This window comes from Amblyomma americanum, chromosome 1, assembly GCF_052857255.1.
Source record: "Amblyomma americanum isolate KBUSLIRL-KWMA chromosome 1, ASM5285725v1, whole genome shotgun sequence".
NCBI lineage: Eukaryota > Metazoa > Arthropoda > Arachnida > Ixodida > Ixodidae > Amblyomma > Amblyomma americanum.
In genome coordinates this window covers 391,093,862-391,110,009 of record NC_135497.1, presented here as the reverse complement: position 1 = coordinate 391,110,009, position 16,148 = coordinate 391,093,862, and the positions used below count along the sequence as shown (strand labels likewise).

General features: G+C 48.1%; 1 protein-coding gene across 1 annotated transcript; it reads left to right on the top strand.

The window, feature by feature from the left end:
• The first annotated feature begins 13,192 nt into the window (after window positions 1-13,192).
• Window positions 13,193-14,524, top strand: LOC144123240 (BEN domain-containing protein 5-like). Its single transcript, XM_077656104.1, has 3 exons — window positions 13,193-13,198; window positions 13,615-13,837; window positions 14,412-14,524. Exons 1-3 carry the CDS (start codon window positions 13,193-13,195, stop codon window positions 14,522-14,524), a joined length of 342 nt encoding a protein of 113 aa, XP_077512230.1.
• Window positions 14,525-16,148: the final 1,624 nt, after the last annotated feature.

Sequence of the window (16,148 nt, the reverse complement as noted above, 5' to 3'; positions counted from 1 at the left end):
TTACATGCACACAACATGCCATAACAACTGACTAAAGTTTCTTTCAACCTTTGCATCACATATGATATCGAGAGCGGCAGGGTTAAAGACAAAAGTACAAAATGGCAGTGCAGCTAAGAAAACTTGCAATTCAAGAACACTGAACACACATAGCCAAGAAGCATATGGACCAGTTTTCAAGTGTTTCAAACAAAAACAGCAATTTTCAGTAAAAAAACTTCTTAAAGTTGCCAAAATAGAAAGCAAAAACAGCAAAATCAACTGAACTAGGGACTAATCTAAAGTACAAAAGTACAGAGCAAAACCTTGCTCTAAGCCACTACCACAGCGGTGGCCATGTGATTTGAGCATCCGCCACGCAAGTGAGAGGCGTGGAGTTTTGGTATCCAGTGCTGCTGGATACCCACCGATGATACAACGGAAGCTTTCCCTATAGCCTAGTCCTCGGTATTTCTGAGGTGGAATGCTTGGAAAATGCTAACTTCTCAAAGCATCTGAGACCACATCAGAATTGACAGCTTTCCTTTGAGCTCAGTTCTGGAGTAAACACTGTGATGCGATTAATCTATTCTGTAACTGTTTGGCACATCAGATACGAAGCTAACATCAACACCATCAATAAAAACACACTGGGCGGAAACATCATCACTTGAGTAAAGGCGCAGATTTCTCCCTTGTGGAGGGCAGTAGCACTTGTGCATGTAAGTCACTCCTCTGAGGTTGCTGTCAGATGTCATTAGCCATTGACAAACTAACACTATCTTCCTTGTATCCAGTAATACTGAGCATATATCAGTCACAAGACAGTAGATATCATCGCTCATTCTCACACAGGAAGAAAAAGTCTTCCTGGCCCGGGTGTAAGAAGTGGTAGTAATGGTTAAATTATTAAGCTGAAAGCGTGAATAATGGGTCATGCCTGGTACCTGCCCGTACTTTCTAATAAAAAGTTCTTTCACTTTACTGTCTATTCGCGCAGACACCAGTGGAGCTCCAAGAATACAGACTCTCGACTTCACAAAGCGGTGCGTGTTCATTATCTTGTTAAGCTTGCTCTCCAGAAAAGTGGGCAGGCTGACATATTTTTTTGCTGTCCTTAACCAGTTCCTCATCATATAGCGTTCTGCAACCTGGAGTGGAACTCCCTGTGCTGCTTTTACATGCTTAACAAGCTGGCCGTTGCCATTCTCAAAAGGGAACGTAGATGTGCCCTAAAGTGGGCCCTGCATCTCAACGCTTTTAGAAAGATGGGCCAGTTGATGCACATTAAATGTTGCAGCGGATACCCCATATAGTGTATACACTCTGCTCACAAAGGACGACAAGAGATCATCTGCTTCCTGCAAATCAGCATCATAAACAGAAGCTTGAAGGAGGAGGAACACTCCCTGGCAGAGCATATTTAAGTGATTGAGATATGTAGATGGCAGTACATCTGTCAAACAGGGCAGCGAAAAATACAACAGCCAATAAAGCCATTCAGTGGCCTTCCAGTGAGCTCGTTCAGAGACAAGCCGTGGGAGCCGACAAAATGAACTAGAGGGCTTCATTTTTCGAATACGGCTGTCAAGGTCCCTGATGCGCCGTCCAATATAGTAGGCTTCTCCAGTTGCAGAGAGCCACAGGTCCAGCACCTGTTTTGTGACGCCTTCAAGGACACAGTGCATGACATCTGGTGGCATCATCCACACAAGGTTGAAGCCTTGCAACTGAATAAGAGGCGATGGCCCCTTCATTCCGTGCACTGGCTCCTTGCGCAGGTGAGCTTGACGCATGTCCTCAAGCACGCCCGTGTGTGTGCGTTCTGGCACTGTTGTTCGGCCCGGAACATAGCGAAGGTCCCCTGAGAAAACAGAATTGAGATTAGGCTTCTGCCAAAAACTATGGCTACTCTTGTGTTGAATCAGCTGGCACTATGCAGCATCATAGATCCAAATTTTGTCATAAAGAGTGCATAAAGGTCCTATTAAAAGCTAAGGCCTTCATTTTCAGGTAATTATAGGTTCTGGTCACATGAAAATGAGTAGCCACTACACATGCACAAAAGACACGATGATCCACGAAACCAAAACAAAGAAGACAACATATACGTTCTCCCTTGGAAAGTCAAAACTGCGCAGTTATCCATACAGATGTCTTGAGCGCAGGCGTCACGCTTTCATTGAGTGCATATACGATAATGACGACTGGCTGGCACACATGATACAGCTTTCAAAAGCAACATAATTTAAACATTATTCATGATATGGCCTGGTGCGAGCCGTAGGTCATTTGAAATACTAGATTATATTCCATGGTGCGCCATTTCAGCGCTCTAGACATGTATGTGCATGACTCTATGTGGAAATGAGAAAAAAATCCGATGAACAAGTAGCGTGATAAAAGATACAGTCAAACCTCATTAGAAAGAACACAGATATAGCGAATTGTCGGAAAAAAAGGAAAAAATTCGGTTTGGTTGACCCACGCACTTTTTCTATGGGAATTATATCTGTATAACGGAAAGAAAAATTCAAAACATGATGCTCAATCGTTCATAACGAAGTAGTTTTTTCGCATTCACAAGACTCAAAGCAGCCGAAAAAACTTCAAGGAATAGAAAATTGAGATCGTCTCAATTTGCCCACAGGAAGAATCATGTTTGAATCGCCCGTGCATTCACACACCGCGCTGCACTCTGTTGACTTCATCGAGTTTATACTGTCAAATACCGTGAAGTGCAGCCAAAGATCAAGCCACTTTTAAAATAAATATGTTTGTGCGCATGACCAGAATCCCTAGTTGCGTGCTCATTTCTGCTCTCCAGCATGAAATGAAAGGTTAGGTTTCACATGTCTATACAATAATTTAAATTAAAAAATTGTGCATTTTTGTAATTTTGTGCTTTCCATCTTGGACGCCCCTTGCTTCAGTTTACTGGCAGACTTTTTGTGCTGGAATTTGTAAGTGTACTTTCAAGATGAATATCAGATATAATGAATTTTCGCTTAAAAATTTGACTTTGTTATAACGAGGTTCAACTTGGATTACACCCTTAATTGAACAACTTTCATACCCAAAGACAATTAACATTTGAAACGTATGTACTGTGCGACTGGACAGAAGCAAACATTACAGCTAGCTCCATTCACACACTACTACCTTTACTACTTATCTCCTTTCCATGATGTCTTAATTTCTATCAACCACATTGTAAAGGGACCGTACGACTCGCGGTGTCATTAGAACCGGTCGCCCGATCGTCGTCTCCCTGAGGCGGCCTCCTATTTGAAACTCTCCCACTCTCTTCGGTGGCGGGCGGCGGCGGGGCGCCGCACTGAAAAGGAGAGCCCTTGGGGTCAAGAGCCCCTGACAGCGACGGTCAAGCGCTTTGACCCTCGCATTGTTCGGTCCCCTCGCCAGAACGGCGCCAAACGCGATGCGACCTTGCGACAAGCATCTCGTGAAAAGGGTAAGCTCGTCAAGGAGGGTCGTAAATAAAAACGAGCAGACGGGCTGCACCGCAGAAGCGCCCCGCTGTAGTCCGATGACAGAGCTAATTGCGGAACAGCTTCAGTCAAGGGAAACCGAGAGTCAAAGGAAACCGCTTGCACGTGCGGGTATGATATGTGGTTGTTTGTGTTTTTTTTTCTTCTGAGGGAGAGAGTTCGAATCATACTGTGGAAGTATGGGGCGTGGCACGTAAACCTGGTGGGCCACTCGTTTCGAGGGTTCATTCACGAAATCTACTTTCTTATAGCGATTTTGATGCTCTTTTCCTGCTGTGTATTTTAGGGAGAGGGTTTTGAACCTTGCCGAAACTGGAAGGCGTGCCATGCAGTTTGTAAACCAATCATGAGTTAGTTTGTTGTGATTGGGTGATGCAAGGGATGGGCTGGGCCTTTAGGTCTTTAAAACCAGGGCCCGGAGCCCTGGAAAATGTTCTGGGCTAAGGTCAGATGTAATGCATCTTCGGCTATGCCGAGTAGGGGCCTCCCCTAGTGTTAGCCAGTTCCACCTTTTTGCTCTTTAACCTTTTTACCGTTTTCAATTTGTCTCATGTATATCAAAGTGCTTGCAATGTAAACATTTCGTATAATACAGTCAATTCATACTCCCCTTAACGCCTCCATTCTGAGTCGTCGCAATACCGTCTACGACGGAGCACCCCTGGTGCGGAAAAGAAGTCTGCGGTCATCCAACAAAGCAACCGTCTCGGGCGGTGGGCACCTCTGGTGCGGAGAAGAAGCAACTCAAAGAACCTAGTAAGGTCTGCAGCAAAGGAAGAGACCTTACGACGAAGAACGTTTAGTGGCGCAGTCGACAAGAATCCTGCCGCTATCGGAAGACACCGCAGGAGGAAGACCAAAAGACAAGCAAAGCGCGACGGGGCCGGAACAGCCAGCCAACGGCAGTTCGGGAAGGCCAGGTGCAGGAGCGAGCAGCAGCGTTCAAGGAAGGACCTGCGGAGAGACGGCGGCAAGGGCCAACGCAGCGGACCAGCGAAGCAAGGCAGCCGGCCGGGAAAACAGAGCAGCGACCGGACCGCTAAAGAGCACAACCGAGACGGCAGCAGCGGGCTCGACGCCATCGGCAACACGGAGGTGAACTGGCGTCTGTAATCAAAGGGTGAGTCCCTTCTCGTTGCGCGTTGGCGCGAGCGTTGCTGTCCAGACAAGCTTGAGTGAGGTGTATGGATACGCGCTTCGCCCATTTAAACCCCGATAAGCAAAAAGGAAGAGGGATGAGCACGCAGAGGACGCCGGGATTGTCGGAAGCGGGGCGAGTTATACAGGGACACCGGAGATGCCACAGGTTAAGCAGAGGAACGAGAAAGTGCCGGACGAAGTTCTGGTGTTACAAGAGAGGTGTCGGCTGGCCGAGCTGGAACTGCGGCTTGCTCAGCAGGGACAGCGAGGAGGCGCTGGAGAGAGCTCCAAGGTGGAAAAGAGGCATGGCAACCACAGCGAGTTGTGGCACTACACAAAATTGCTTGCGGGAATACTGCCCAAATTTCCGAGCGACGCAGAAGCGGTGTCAGTATGGTTTGAGGCGGCGGAGAAGAGGCGCCGGAGAACGCACTGAATGCATACGAAATGCCAAAAGATCGGTGGGGCCAAATTGTTTTCCCGCTTGTTGCAGACAAGCTGCAATTTCTGTCAACCCGCTTAGCGCCAGCACAGCACAGGGATTACGAGGCCGTGAAGAAAGCGGTGCTCGAGGAGCTTAAACTCTCTGCGGGAGAGTACCTCAGCAGGTTTCAGGGCGCCAGGAAACGGAGCACTGAAGGATGGAGAGCGTACACGACGCGACTCCACAGTTACTTGCGCTTCTATTTAGATGCGCGCAGCGTCAGCACCTTCCAAGAGCTGTTAGAGCTGTTAGTAGCGGCCCAACTAAAAAACAATATTTCTGAAGCAGCATTAAAGTACGTTACGCTGCAGGAAGGGAACGGCTGGCGGAAGGCCACCGAACTGGCCGCACTACTGCAAACCTTCGAGGACGCAGAGGGGAAAAACAGCACCGGCAAGAGGCCAGAGCAGAAAAGAAAGGACGCTAAGGAAATGCCTAGATACCCTCCAGGGAGGCGGCCACAGGCACCGCAGGCAAAGTCAAAACCTAGAGGTTGCTTCTCCTGCGGAGCAACGGGCACCAAAGAGCGAATTGCCCGCACGCGAAAAACGGGACGCCGCAAACGCTTAACGAAAGTCGGAACGGCCTCTCGGCCCGCGTTGCAATACGGGAGGACTCAGCGGCACACCAGCGCGAGCTAATTACGCTGACGTGTCAGGATAGAGAGATTGAGGCCATTCTAGACACCGGAGCCGTCGTAACAATAGTTCGAGAGAGCGTAGTGCCGCCGGAACTGGTCAAGCCGCACGGAACGATCAATCTCATCTCCGCATTCGGGGAGAAGATACAGGTGAGGCTAGCAATCCTGCCCCTTACGTTAAAGAGAGACACCGGAGTCTTCGCAGACATTCGCGAGGTCGTGCCGGTCTTATGCGCATTGACAGACAGGCTGGTGTCCCAGACCAATTGTTTGCTTTCGGAGGAAGCCTCGGAGTCGCTCACGCAAGAGGGGGAGATGCGAGGGATCGTCGCCGGCAGAGAGAAGCAGGGCGAGAACTACACGCCGCTAGAAAAAGAGGATTATCCGGGGCCCCTATCAGAAGCGGTAGTGACGAAGGGGAAGAAAGAGGCCGCGGTCGCCCAGGTAACAATGCATAGCGAGGGTGACGAGAGCACGAGCTCGGACGGCGGCGACGCGGAAGCCCCGATGGTAGAAAAGAGAAGCGCGTCGGAAATATTCCGGGAGAACCAGATGAGTGACGCGATGTTACAGGGGGCATATAAGGACGCCAGAGCAGGAAAGAAAGGCATGACAGTGGTAGACGGGATCCTGTACCACAAAGATAATCTCCTGGGCCAGACAGTGATGCAGTTGGTGTTGCCAGAATGCCGCCGCGGAGAAGTACTACAGTTGGCGCACGAGTCAAATTGGGGAGGGCATCTGGGCTTCAGGAAAACCAAATCCAGAATTAAAATCAGCTTTTATTAGCCGGGTATGGAGGACGAAGTCAGGCGGTATTGTAATAGCAGTCATAACTGCCAAACGAGATCGGATCTGCGTCGAGCAGACAGCGTGCCCATAGAGCCGTTGGTGAGGCCACGGTATCCGTTCCAGCGGGTGAACGCCGACATCATCGGACCCCTGGAACCAGCCTCGGTTAGGGGCCACAGGTACGCACTATGTGTCATTGACCTGTGCACGCGCTGGCCGGAGGTTGTGTGTCTATGTTCACTCAGTGCTAAAGCAACCTGCGACGCCCTCCTCACGGTGTTCAGTAGGACAGGCATTACAGAGGTTGTATCGTCGGACTGTGGAACAAATTTTACCGCGGAACTCACCCAGGAGTGTTTAGGAAAGCTGGGGTGCTCTCCTCGGTTTTCGACACCTTGCCACCCGGAAAGTAATGGGGCGGTAGAACGCTGGAACAAGACGTTTAAAAACATGCTCTACCATGTTATTCAGGAAGATGGGAGGAACTGGGACAAGTTTGTACCTTATTTGATGTGAGCATACAGAGAAGTGCCTCATGATACGAGGGGGTACCGCCTTTTGAGATGCTTTATGGAAGGCAGCCGACCGGCCGGCTTAGCATACTAAAGAATACCTGGACAGGAGAGAGTTAGTCTCCGGTAAGTTTGGGGCCTTCGCCAGCTCAGTACATGCTAGACCTGAAGGGACGCCTAGAACGAGCGGCTGAAGTCGCAAAGGCCGTAAGCTTGAGGCAGCAAAATGCGTACGCCACGCAATTCAACAGGCGAGCGACCGCCAAAGACTTTGGGGAAGGAGAGACAGTCTTAATATTCGACGGACAGCGCCCAGGCAAGATGTTCCCGAAATGGAGCAGCCTGGAAGCGTAGTTGAAAGGTACCGAGACCACTCTTATTTCGTGCAAATGCCGTACGGCGGAAGGAAACTAGTTCATGCAAGCAAAATGCGGCCCTATATGAGAAGGGTAATGAACGTGGGTGTAATGTTCGAGGGAGACAGCGCGTTCGGAGAGGTTGAGTACGCGCCCCGACGGTCAGCAGCGCGGTCAGTGGAGGGGCGTTTGCCACGAGACGCGGTGGCCCATTTTTCAAAGCATGAGCGAGACCAAATCCTGGGAGCGTTCGCGGAACACGAGGGGCTTTTCAGTGATCGGCCGGGAGTGGCATCGGTAAAGGAACACGAAATTGTGCTGCAGGAGGGGTTTACACCTAAGGGTCTCCACCCTTATCGCGTACCTGGGAGCCTAACGGCCGAAGTGGGAAAGCAGGTAGACGAACTGCTGGCGTTGGGTTTAATCTTTCCTTGCGAAAGCCCATATGCGCACCCGCTGGTTTGCGTGCCTAAAAAGGACGGCACTGTCAGGATGTGCGTAGATATCCGCAGGCTGAACGCCGAGACTGTAGCTGACGCCTACCCGATGGTGCTGCAGCAGGAGCTGATAATGAAAGTAGGGAGAGCGAAATATATTACCTTGCTGCACCTTCGGAGGGGGTATTGGCAGGTTCCGCTAGCTCCATCGGCTCAGCTGCTTACCGCTTTCACCTGTCACCGGGGTCAGTTTGCGTGGAAGGTAATGCCGTTCGGGCTCAAAAACGCCGCGCAGACCTTCCAGAGGGTTATGAACGGGCTGTTGCTCCCACACTCGGACCACTGTTGCGCATACCTTGATGATATCGCCGTGTTTAGCGAGACGCTTGAAGCGCATGTGCGCCATTTGAGAGAGGTGTTCAAGACGCTTGAACAGGTAAATCTCAAGGTAAAGCTGGAAAAGTGCCAAATAGCACGAAAGTCCATTCGATACTTAGGGCACATTGTTGGTTCAGGGCAGCATGCACCCGACCCAGAGAAGCTGGCAGCGATAAGGAGGTTGAAGGCACCGGCAGCGAAACGGGAACTCCGCAGCGTGCTAGGACTGTGCGGGTATTACCGCAGCTACGTACCGAACTATGCAGAGGTGGCGCGGCCGCTCACAGAGCTTACCAGGAAAAGGATTCCGAATAAGATCCCATGGTCGGAAAAAGCTGAAAGTGCGTTTCGACAGCTCAAGGCTGCGCTCTGCGAAGCGGTAGCCTTGGCTACTCCGGACCCCAATAGACCATACTGGCTGCACACAGACGCGTCTGCGTTTGCCGCGGGAGCCTGCCTTTCACAACGAGCCGAGGACGGCTCGGAACGGCTGATTGCATTTGCGAGCCACAAGTTCTCCCCTGCGCAGACCCGCTGGTCTACCATCGAAAGGGAAGCATTTGCAGTGATTTGGGGACTCAATAAGTTCAATCACTGGCTCTTCGGTGCCCCTGTCACTGTTGTCTCTGACCATAATCCCCTTGCGTACCTTACACTTAGCACACCTCACGGCGCGAAGCTGACACGCTGGGCGCTAGCGCTCCAGCGGTACAACATGGTGGTGCAACACCGGAAGGGTAGCGAGCACGCCAACGCTGACGCCTTGTCCCGAGTGAGTAATGATTGCTGGGATCTGGACAGCGGCGCTCCGCTGGCAGCGGAGCGGGAAGGGGCTCCCCTTGCCACTGCTATGTGACAGCCACGAGAGTGAACTCTGTGCGCGAATGTGTGTTGGGCAGAGTGCGTACGTGGTTGTAGGTGGACTGGATACAGCCTAGCAACTTGGACTCCGTTTCAGGGCGCCCGGCAAGCATGCCACCATGTGTATTTGGGTGTGCATGTTTTTTTTCTCTTCCTTTTTGTTACCTGGATATTCATGTTGTTCGGTCCCAGCGAACGGCGAGGGGCCTCTTTACTAACAAAACCAACCCTCCCCCCTTCCGGCGGGCGGTTTCGGGGCTGTTTACGATCCCTTCTTGGGTTATGATTCTACACGTGCCATTTGGGCCCCTGGTAAAATCTTGGGAAGGGCGTGTAAAGGGATCGTACGACTCGCGGTGTCATTAGAACCGGTCGCCCGCTCGTCGTCTCCCTGAGGCGGCCTCCTCTTTGAAACTCTCCCCCTCCCCTTCGGTGGCGGGCGGCGGCGGGGCGCCGCACTGAAAACGAGCGCCCTTGGGGTCAAGAGCCCCTGACAGCGACGGTCAAGCGCTTTGACCCTCGCATTGTTCGGTCCCCTCGCCAGAACGGTGCCAAACGCGATGCGACCTTGCGACAAGCATCTCGTGAAAAGGGGTAAGATCGTCAAGGAGGGTCGTAAATAAAAACGAGCAGACGGGCTGCACCGCGGGAGCGCCCCGCTGTAGTCCGATGACAGAGCTAATTGCGGAACACCTTCAGTCAAGGGAAACCGAGAGTCAAAGGAAACCGCTTGCACGTGCGGGTATGATGTGTGGTTGTTTGTGCTTTTTTTTTCTTCTGAGGGAGAGAGTTCGAATCATATTGTGGAAGTATGGGGCGTGGCGCGTAAACCTGGTGGGCCACTCGTTTCGAGGGTTCATTCACGAAATCTATTTTCTTATAGCGATTTTGATGCTCTTTTTCCTGCTGTGTATTTTAGGGAGAGGGTTTTGAACCTTGCCGAAACTGGAAGGCGTGCCATGCAGTTTGTAAACCAATCATGAGTTAGTTTGTTGTGATTGGGTGATGCACGGGATGGGCTGGGCCTTTAGGTCTTTAAAACTAGGGCCCGGAGCCCTGGAAAATGTTCTGGGCTAAGGTCAGATGTAATGCATCTTCGGCTATGCCGAGTAGGGGCCTCCCCTAGTGTTAGCCAGTTCCACCTTTTTGATCTTTAACCTTTTTACCGTTTTCAATTTGCCTCATGTATATCAAAGTGCTTGCAATGTAAACATTTCGTATAATACAGTCAAATTATACTCTCTTAACGCCTGCATTCTGAGTCGTCGCAATATCGTCTACGACGGAGCACCCCTGGTGCGGAAAAGATGTCTGCGGTCATCCAACAAAGCAACCGTATCGGGCGGTGGGCACCTCTGGTGCGGAGAAGAAGCAACTCAAAGAACCTAGTAAGGTCTGCAGCAAAGGAAGAGACCTTACGAAGAAGAACGTGTAGTCTCATAATATGAACTAGGATAAGAGGCACACTGGAGTTTTAGTTACAAAGAGCTTCGATGATCCTATTTCTCAGGCTGATACTGTAATCAATATTTTCACTCAAGAGATACTCATTGAACAACACAGTTTTACTAACCACTGCTTCTAGATTAGCAGTGCTGCACCTTAATGAAGAAAAATTACATGCCATACACTTACCATCTGTAATAATCCCTCTCTTCAAGGCACCAAGGGCATCCAAAAAGCCATTAAATTGCTTCGTGTTGAGCAAGGCTGCCCTTTCGGGCGAGTCCACAGAGCAGCACGTCGCATACAATTCTGATGCCATTGTTTCCCCGGCGTGCTTTCAGGTGATAACTCCAACTTTGTTGAAGGTGTCAACAAATGCTTTCATAAATAGCAATGCTGGTGTGTGCCGTTTCGCGAACCATAAGGCTCCAATGAGGACGTCTTGAAATCTTAAGTTGAAAGGCATCTCATTGATTAGAAGCTGAATGGGCCATACAGTGGGCTTATTAGAATTGAAACCACTTCATCTTCAGCTGGCGCCTGATGCTCCTGTACATACGACCATGCGTGATGTCACCATAGACCCATAGGCTGCCGAAGAAAGTGCCTTCAAATTGCTGTAGAGTTGTTCAGAATGAAGCTTTATTCTGCCATACAGCTCTCTCCTCAGGTCGAATATTAAGAAGAAGCTCCCTCTTCTTACAAGTTCTTGAACGCTGAAGGAACGCTCACATGGTGCGCAAGTAAAACCTTGAGGGCTTCCGTTGGCATTTTTACGCCAAAGTAAGCCAGACATGTGCTACAGTAAAAATGCATATTCACAGACTCCATTCTGTCTTTCCACAGTTTTCTAAACATGTACTTGCTCTGCGGCAAAACTTCAGTGCCACAGAGTGTGCTAACCAGAATTAGCAGGCCCTCCACTTGCGTCCACGACAGCCCGGAATGCACGCCATAGGTTAAAGCAAGCATCAATGCCTGTGCCTTCGTTAATGTTTGGTTCGGCAATGTTTCGGTGGAGCATCTCTCAAAATAGTCTTTCACCTCGTCGTTTTCAAGACCAGCGCTGTCTTCCGCCTCTGCCTCACTTTGTTCAGAGCTCTCGTCGCAGTCAAAGTAATCATCACGGTCATTCTGTGACGGTGATGAGGTGACATTTGCTGATGAGGTCAGGTGAGCTGGGTCATGAGGACCACTGGAGGTACCGTTTGATGCGCTTTCTCTTTCATTTTCTGACGAATCAGTGCTTCCGTCGTCTTCAAGATGCTGCTGCTCCTGCCTCATGCGTTGATTGCGCACAGTCTGCTTCGGAATCCGGCAAGGCTCTCCTGGCTCCAGATAGCGGCGGCACCTTTTTTTGGTGGCATGTTAGAATTGTTGCAAGTCAGGAAAGCGGCGCGCACAAACTTGCAAAACGCAGACGCAGATAAAAGGCGTAGGTCCGCTAGTCTTCGAAGAGATATAAAACCAATGTCCTGCGCGAAAACATCCAAAGAAAAGAAAGGCCAGAATTCAGACACGCATGCGCTAGGTACCTTGGGAACACTGCCACGCTGCCTGGTGTAGCGCAGGGATTACTGCTGTGAGCTAACAGATTGACGCTTATATATATTATATATATATATATATATATATATATATATATATATATATATATATATATATATATATATATATATATATATATATATATATATATATATATATATATATATAAGCGTCAATTATGGATGCTCAAGGATCACTGTAGCACTCGTGGTTGCGAATATGATGAAATTAAAAAAACAACTAAAACGCAGCTGTTCTTTGATTGTATATTTGTTTTATAAACTCAGTTCAACGGTGCTGGTGTGGATGAGCGGTACCGTGCTCTGCTAAGAAATAGGTGATACGGGTTCGATCCCGCGATAATCTTGTGATTTTTTTAAAGGCTCTTTTTCTACTTTTCCGCGCATACTGTACAGAAATTTCTCGCGTATTTGAAATATTTCGTTCACTTTGTTGCTTTCTATCGATTCATCAAGATGTATGTATACCTACAGTAATCAATATTTTAATATATTAAGTTAGTACTGCTCTAGAGTACTCGAAAACGGCCAGCCGAGGATGCCATGCATTAGAAAATATGTATACAAGATCCCCTGCTTGAACTGCTCGGCGACATGCGCTGGCCAAACCATAAACTTCGCCGAAAGAATGAAGCAGAACAAAGCGAATGTCATATTAACAGGGAACAGATCGGGGCGGCAGAATATTGCGAGGCGTCTGACCACAAGATTGACCTGGAGGGTACCGTTGGTACCATATGCTGGACACCGCGTGGCACCCGCGCAGAAGGTTTTGAGTCATGGTCCATTCAGCTGACGCGGGGCACTGTTCACCGCTCCCTTGGTACCATTTCCCCTTTATACATCCGGTCTGCTTTCTGTGACCCGGCAGATGAATAAACGAGGGCTTAAAATTAGGGCAAGCTGGCTGTAACTCGCCTGCAGTCACACCTGATTAAAGAACTGAGTAGGTGCTTTTTATAAATTTAAGAGCCTTGCTTAGCTGCCTCGATTTTGCCTGCGGGTGGGGGCAGCAGTAATTGAGCAAGGTGCGTAGCGAACACTTCAGAAAGAATTACATTTTAAAATGTGGTCGTATTGATGTGGGGGCATGAAGGTTTGAATTGTTTTTGTAATCCAGTATGATATTCGTGTAGCTAGTGCTCAAACTTATGGTTCCTGACGAAATGTGGAATAATATTTTTGATAGATAATGTGATGACAGATTGAGGCAAGGTAGATCAAACTGATTTTTAAAAAAAATTTTAACGTGCGAATAACTCAAGCATTTTAATCCTCTGGCCTCGTTTCAACTCCCGCAAGAGCATTAGCAAGGTGAATGTAATGTGGATTGTTGAGTATTTTAAATGAAGCTATACGAGCAATGTAAGCCTGTAATTTTGGATATTGTATGGCATTCAACAGTACTTGTGGCTTCTCTAAAATTACATCAAACAACTAAGTACCAGTAGTGTTTGACCAAGTGTTTATTTTGCCCTTTTTATTTTTTGGTGTCATTTGAACCATTTGCAGGTGCAACTCGGGAATGGTGTTCACGTGAGTGCAGACGTGTGGGCGGCACTGATGATGCAGACCGCAGACGCTGCATTTTGCAAGCGCCTCGCTGTTGCTTTGTGGGGTGTAAAGGTGCTTGCAAAACGCAGTGTCTTTGGGAAGCAGAGCAATAAAGATATTGCAAAGGGCAAGACGATGGTGCATCCGCCTCTTTCACCTATGAAGTTGGTAGGAATGTCCTGTGAGTATATGCAGCAGTCTGTTATGATTATCTTTGTTTTTTTTCCGCAGCTGTAGGATGACGAACATTCTAGACATAAAACATGCAGCACAAAAGTACAATCAGTGTCAATGACAAACAGGAGTCCTGAGACCTAAGCAGCGAAACGAAAAAATTTCAATCAAAAATTGATGTGATAATAGTGCACTTTATTCCTACTTCTTTGGTATAAAGTGATGCGTGGAAATGTTATTTCACCTCGTCTATAAAATTTTTCTATTAGTTAAAATTTACATGATATTGCTTTCGCTTTTCATTCGTTCACTGGTGTACATAACATTATATATTAAAACTCAATTTTGTAGCCTATTAGAGTGTGAGAAATTTATCACAGGTACTCTGCTTTGCACTTTTGTTTCACATACATTTCTGGTCAAGTGCGAAATATAAACCTGTTCATTTTCTCTTGTGATGCAGCGACCACTGTTACTAAATATAGAAAGAGGCTAAATGTTGCCATAAATATTATACACAAAGGCCGGAATGTGTCTTCAGCATTGAAGTTTGTCATTTACTTGGTTTATTTTTTGTTTAGCTGCCTTTGCTCACTTCCTTAAGGAGAAAGAGTGCCCCGAGGAGGAGCTTGGAAAACGCCACAAGCAGCTTGTGCGATACTTTGCACAAAAGTTTGCTGATCTGCGGCGCTAATGAGGTACGGTTCATACCAGGAGTTCTCCAACTGGCTTCTGCAGAACCCCCTGGCCTCCAGAGCCCCAGTTGTTCTCGTCAGGAACAACAGGTGCTCTATCCTGGTTTCCTCTCGTGTTGTCTGGTTTTGGCAGTTTCCAACCTTTATTATGCCCTTGGAGCGCTCTGTGGGGTTCCCCATGCATCTATTCCAATGCATACCTCATCCACCACCTTTTCTTTACGCACTTAATACTGGAGCTGGATATACTGCGACTACTTTTAGCCAACTGCTACTATACAACCCAATCTTAATTGATTTTAGCCATCTTTTTGAAGACCTGTTCACCGCATACCCCTTTTTATTCCTTCCATGCGAGGCAAAAAGGAGTGAATGCCAAGATACGGGGTGGCGGGGGTGTTCCTCAACCCATTTTAGAAACCATTAGGGTGAATATAAGTATGCATCTTGTTGGCATGTAATGTTTTGCCTGGGGGTATGCAAGCATGTTCATTTGTGTGTGCTTTAAATAATGCAACATGTAAAGGTATTTTGGGCTTCGAAGCACTCGCAGTATTGATTTCTGGAGCAGCTCAAGTGATTTCTTTTTTTGAGCAACCGACGTTTCCGCTCCTTCAGGACTGACTGGATTTGGAAGAAGGGACGTGCTGCTTTTTAACCTACTTGCGAACTATGTTTGGGGGTTCATCGTGCGAGTCACGTGAGTCACTGTCTATGTCTCCAAAAGACCAATCCCGTCCCCAGAGAGGTGCGACTGCCCTGTGAGATGAGTTTTTGTGTGAACAGTGCCTAATCATGGGGCAGCGAGGGGCAGGCTTTGTGATGTAGTGCAGATCAGGCACATATGCTGGTGATTTACGTTTCAAAAAGTGTTTTGCACTTTGCTCTCAGTCATAGCTCCAAACATGGTTGCTATGCCGATGAAGCCTTTGAGGAAAATTCTCTGTTTTGCCGATGTAGCTGGCAGGAGAGTCAGCACTGGGTTTTTTTGTAGACGATGCCGGATAGTCGTTCCTTTGGTGCACGGTGTTTCGAGTAAGGCATGAAGCGCATAAGGGTTGAAAATATGTGACGAATCTGTATTCCTTGCTAAAGAAATAGGCGGGCCAGCATATTACTTGCACCTTTGACGTATGGGCTGGTGATGTGGGCTGTTTTGTTGACCTGGATGCTCTCCTGTGGTCTTCTTTTTATCGGTCAGCTCACTATATCTGTGCTCGTTATAATGTGGTTTGACTTTATTATCACTAGCACATGTGTTGTAGCAATAGTTATTGTGTGTACCCAGCAACTGAATTTACTTATCAAATCTTATGTCCTATGCAGGCTCACAAGATGAATTCAAGGCAGCGCAACCATCATCATGAAATAAATCATCGAATGTTAAGTAGCTCCTTCCATGCGTGTCATCCTTTCGGTGCTAAGGCAGTTCTGAGGCTGCCTTTTGCATGTTTTATTAAACCATATGTCTGCTGCAGCACAGTGCACAAAGGGAAAAGTTCTCCGTAAATTTAAGGGCCTTCTTTATTACATTGTTATAAAAGAAAATGCAATAGCATTTAGGTTGCCTGCAATAGTGTCCACATTTAACGCGTTTTTGCGATTTTTCTGCCAAGCATCTGG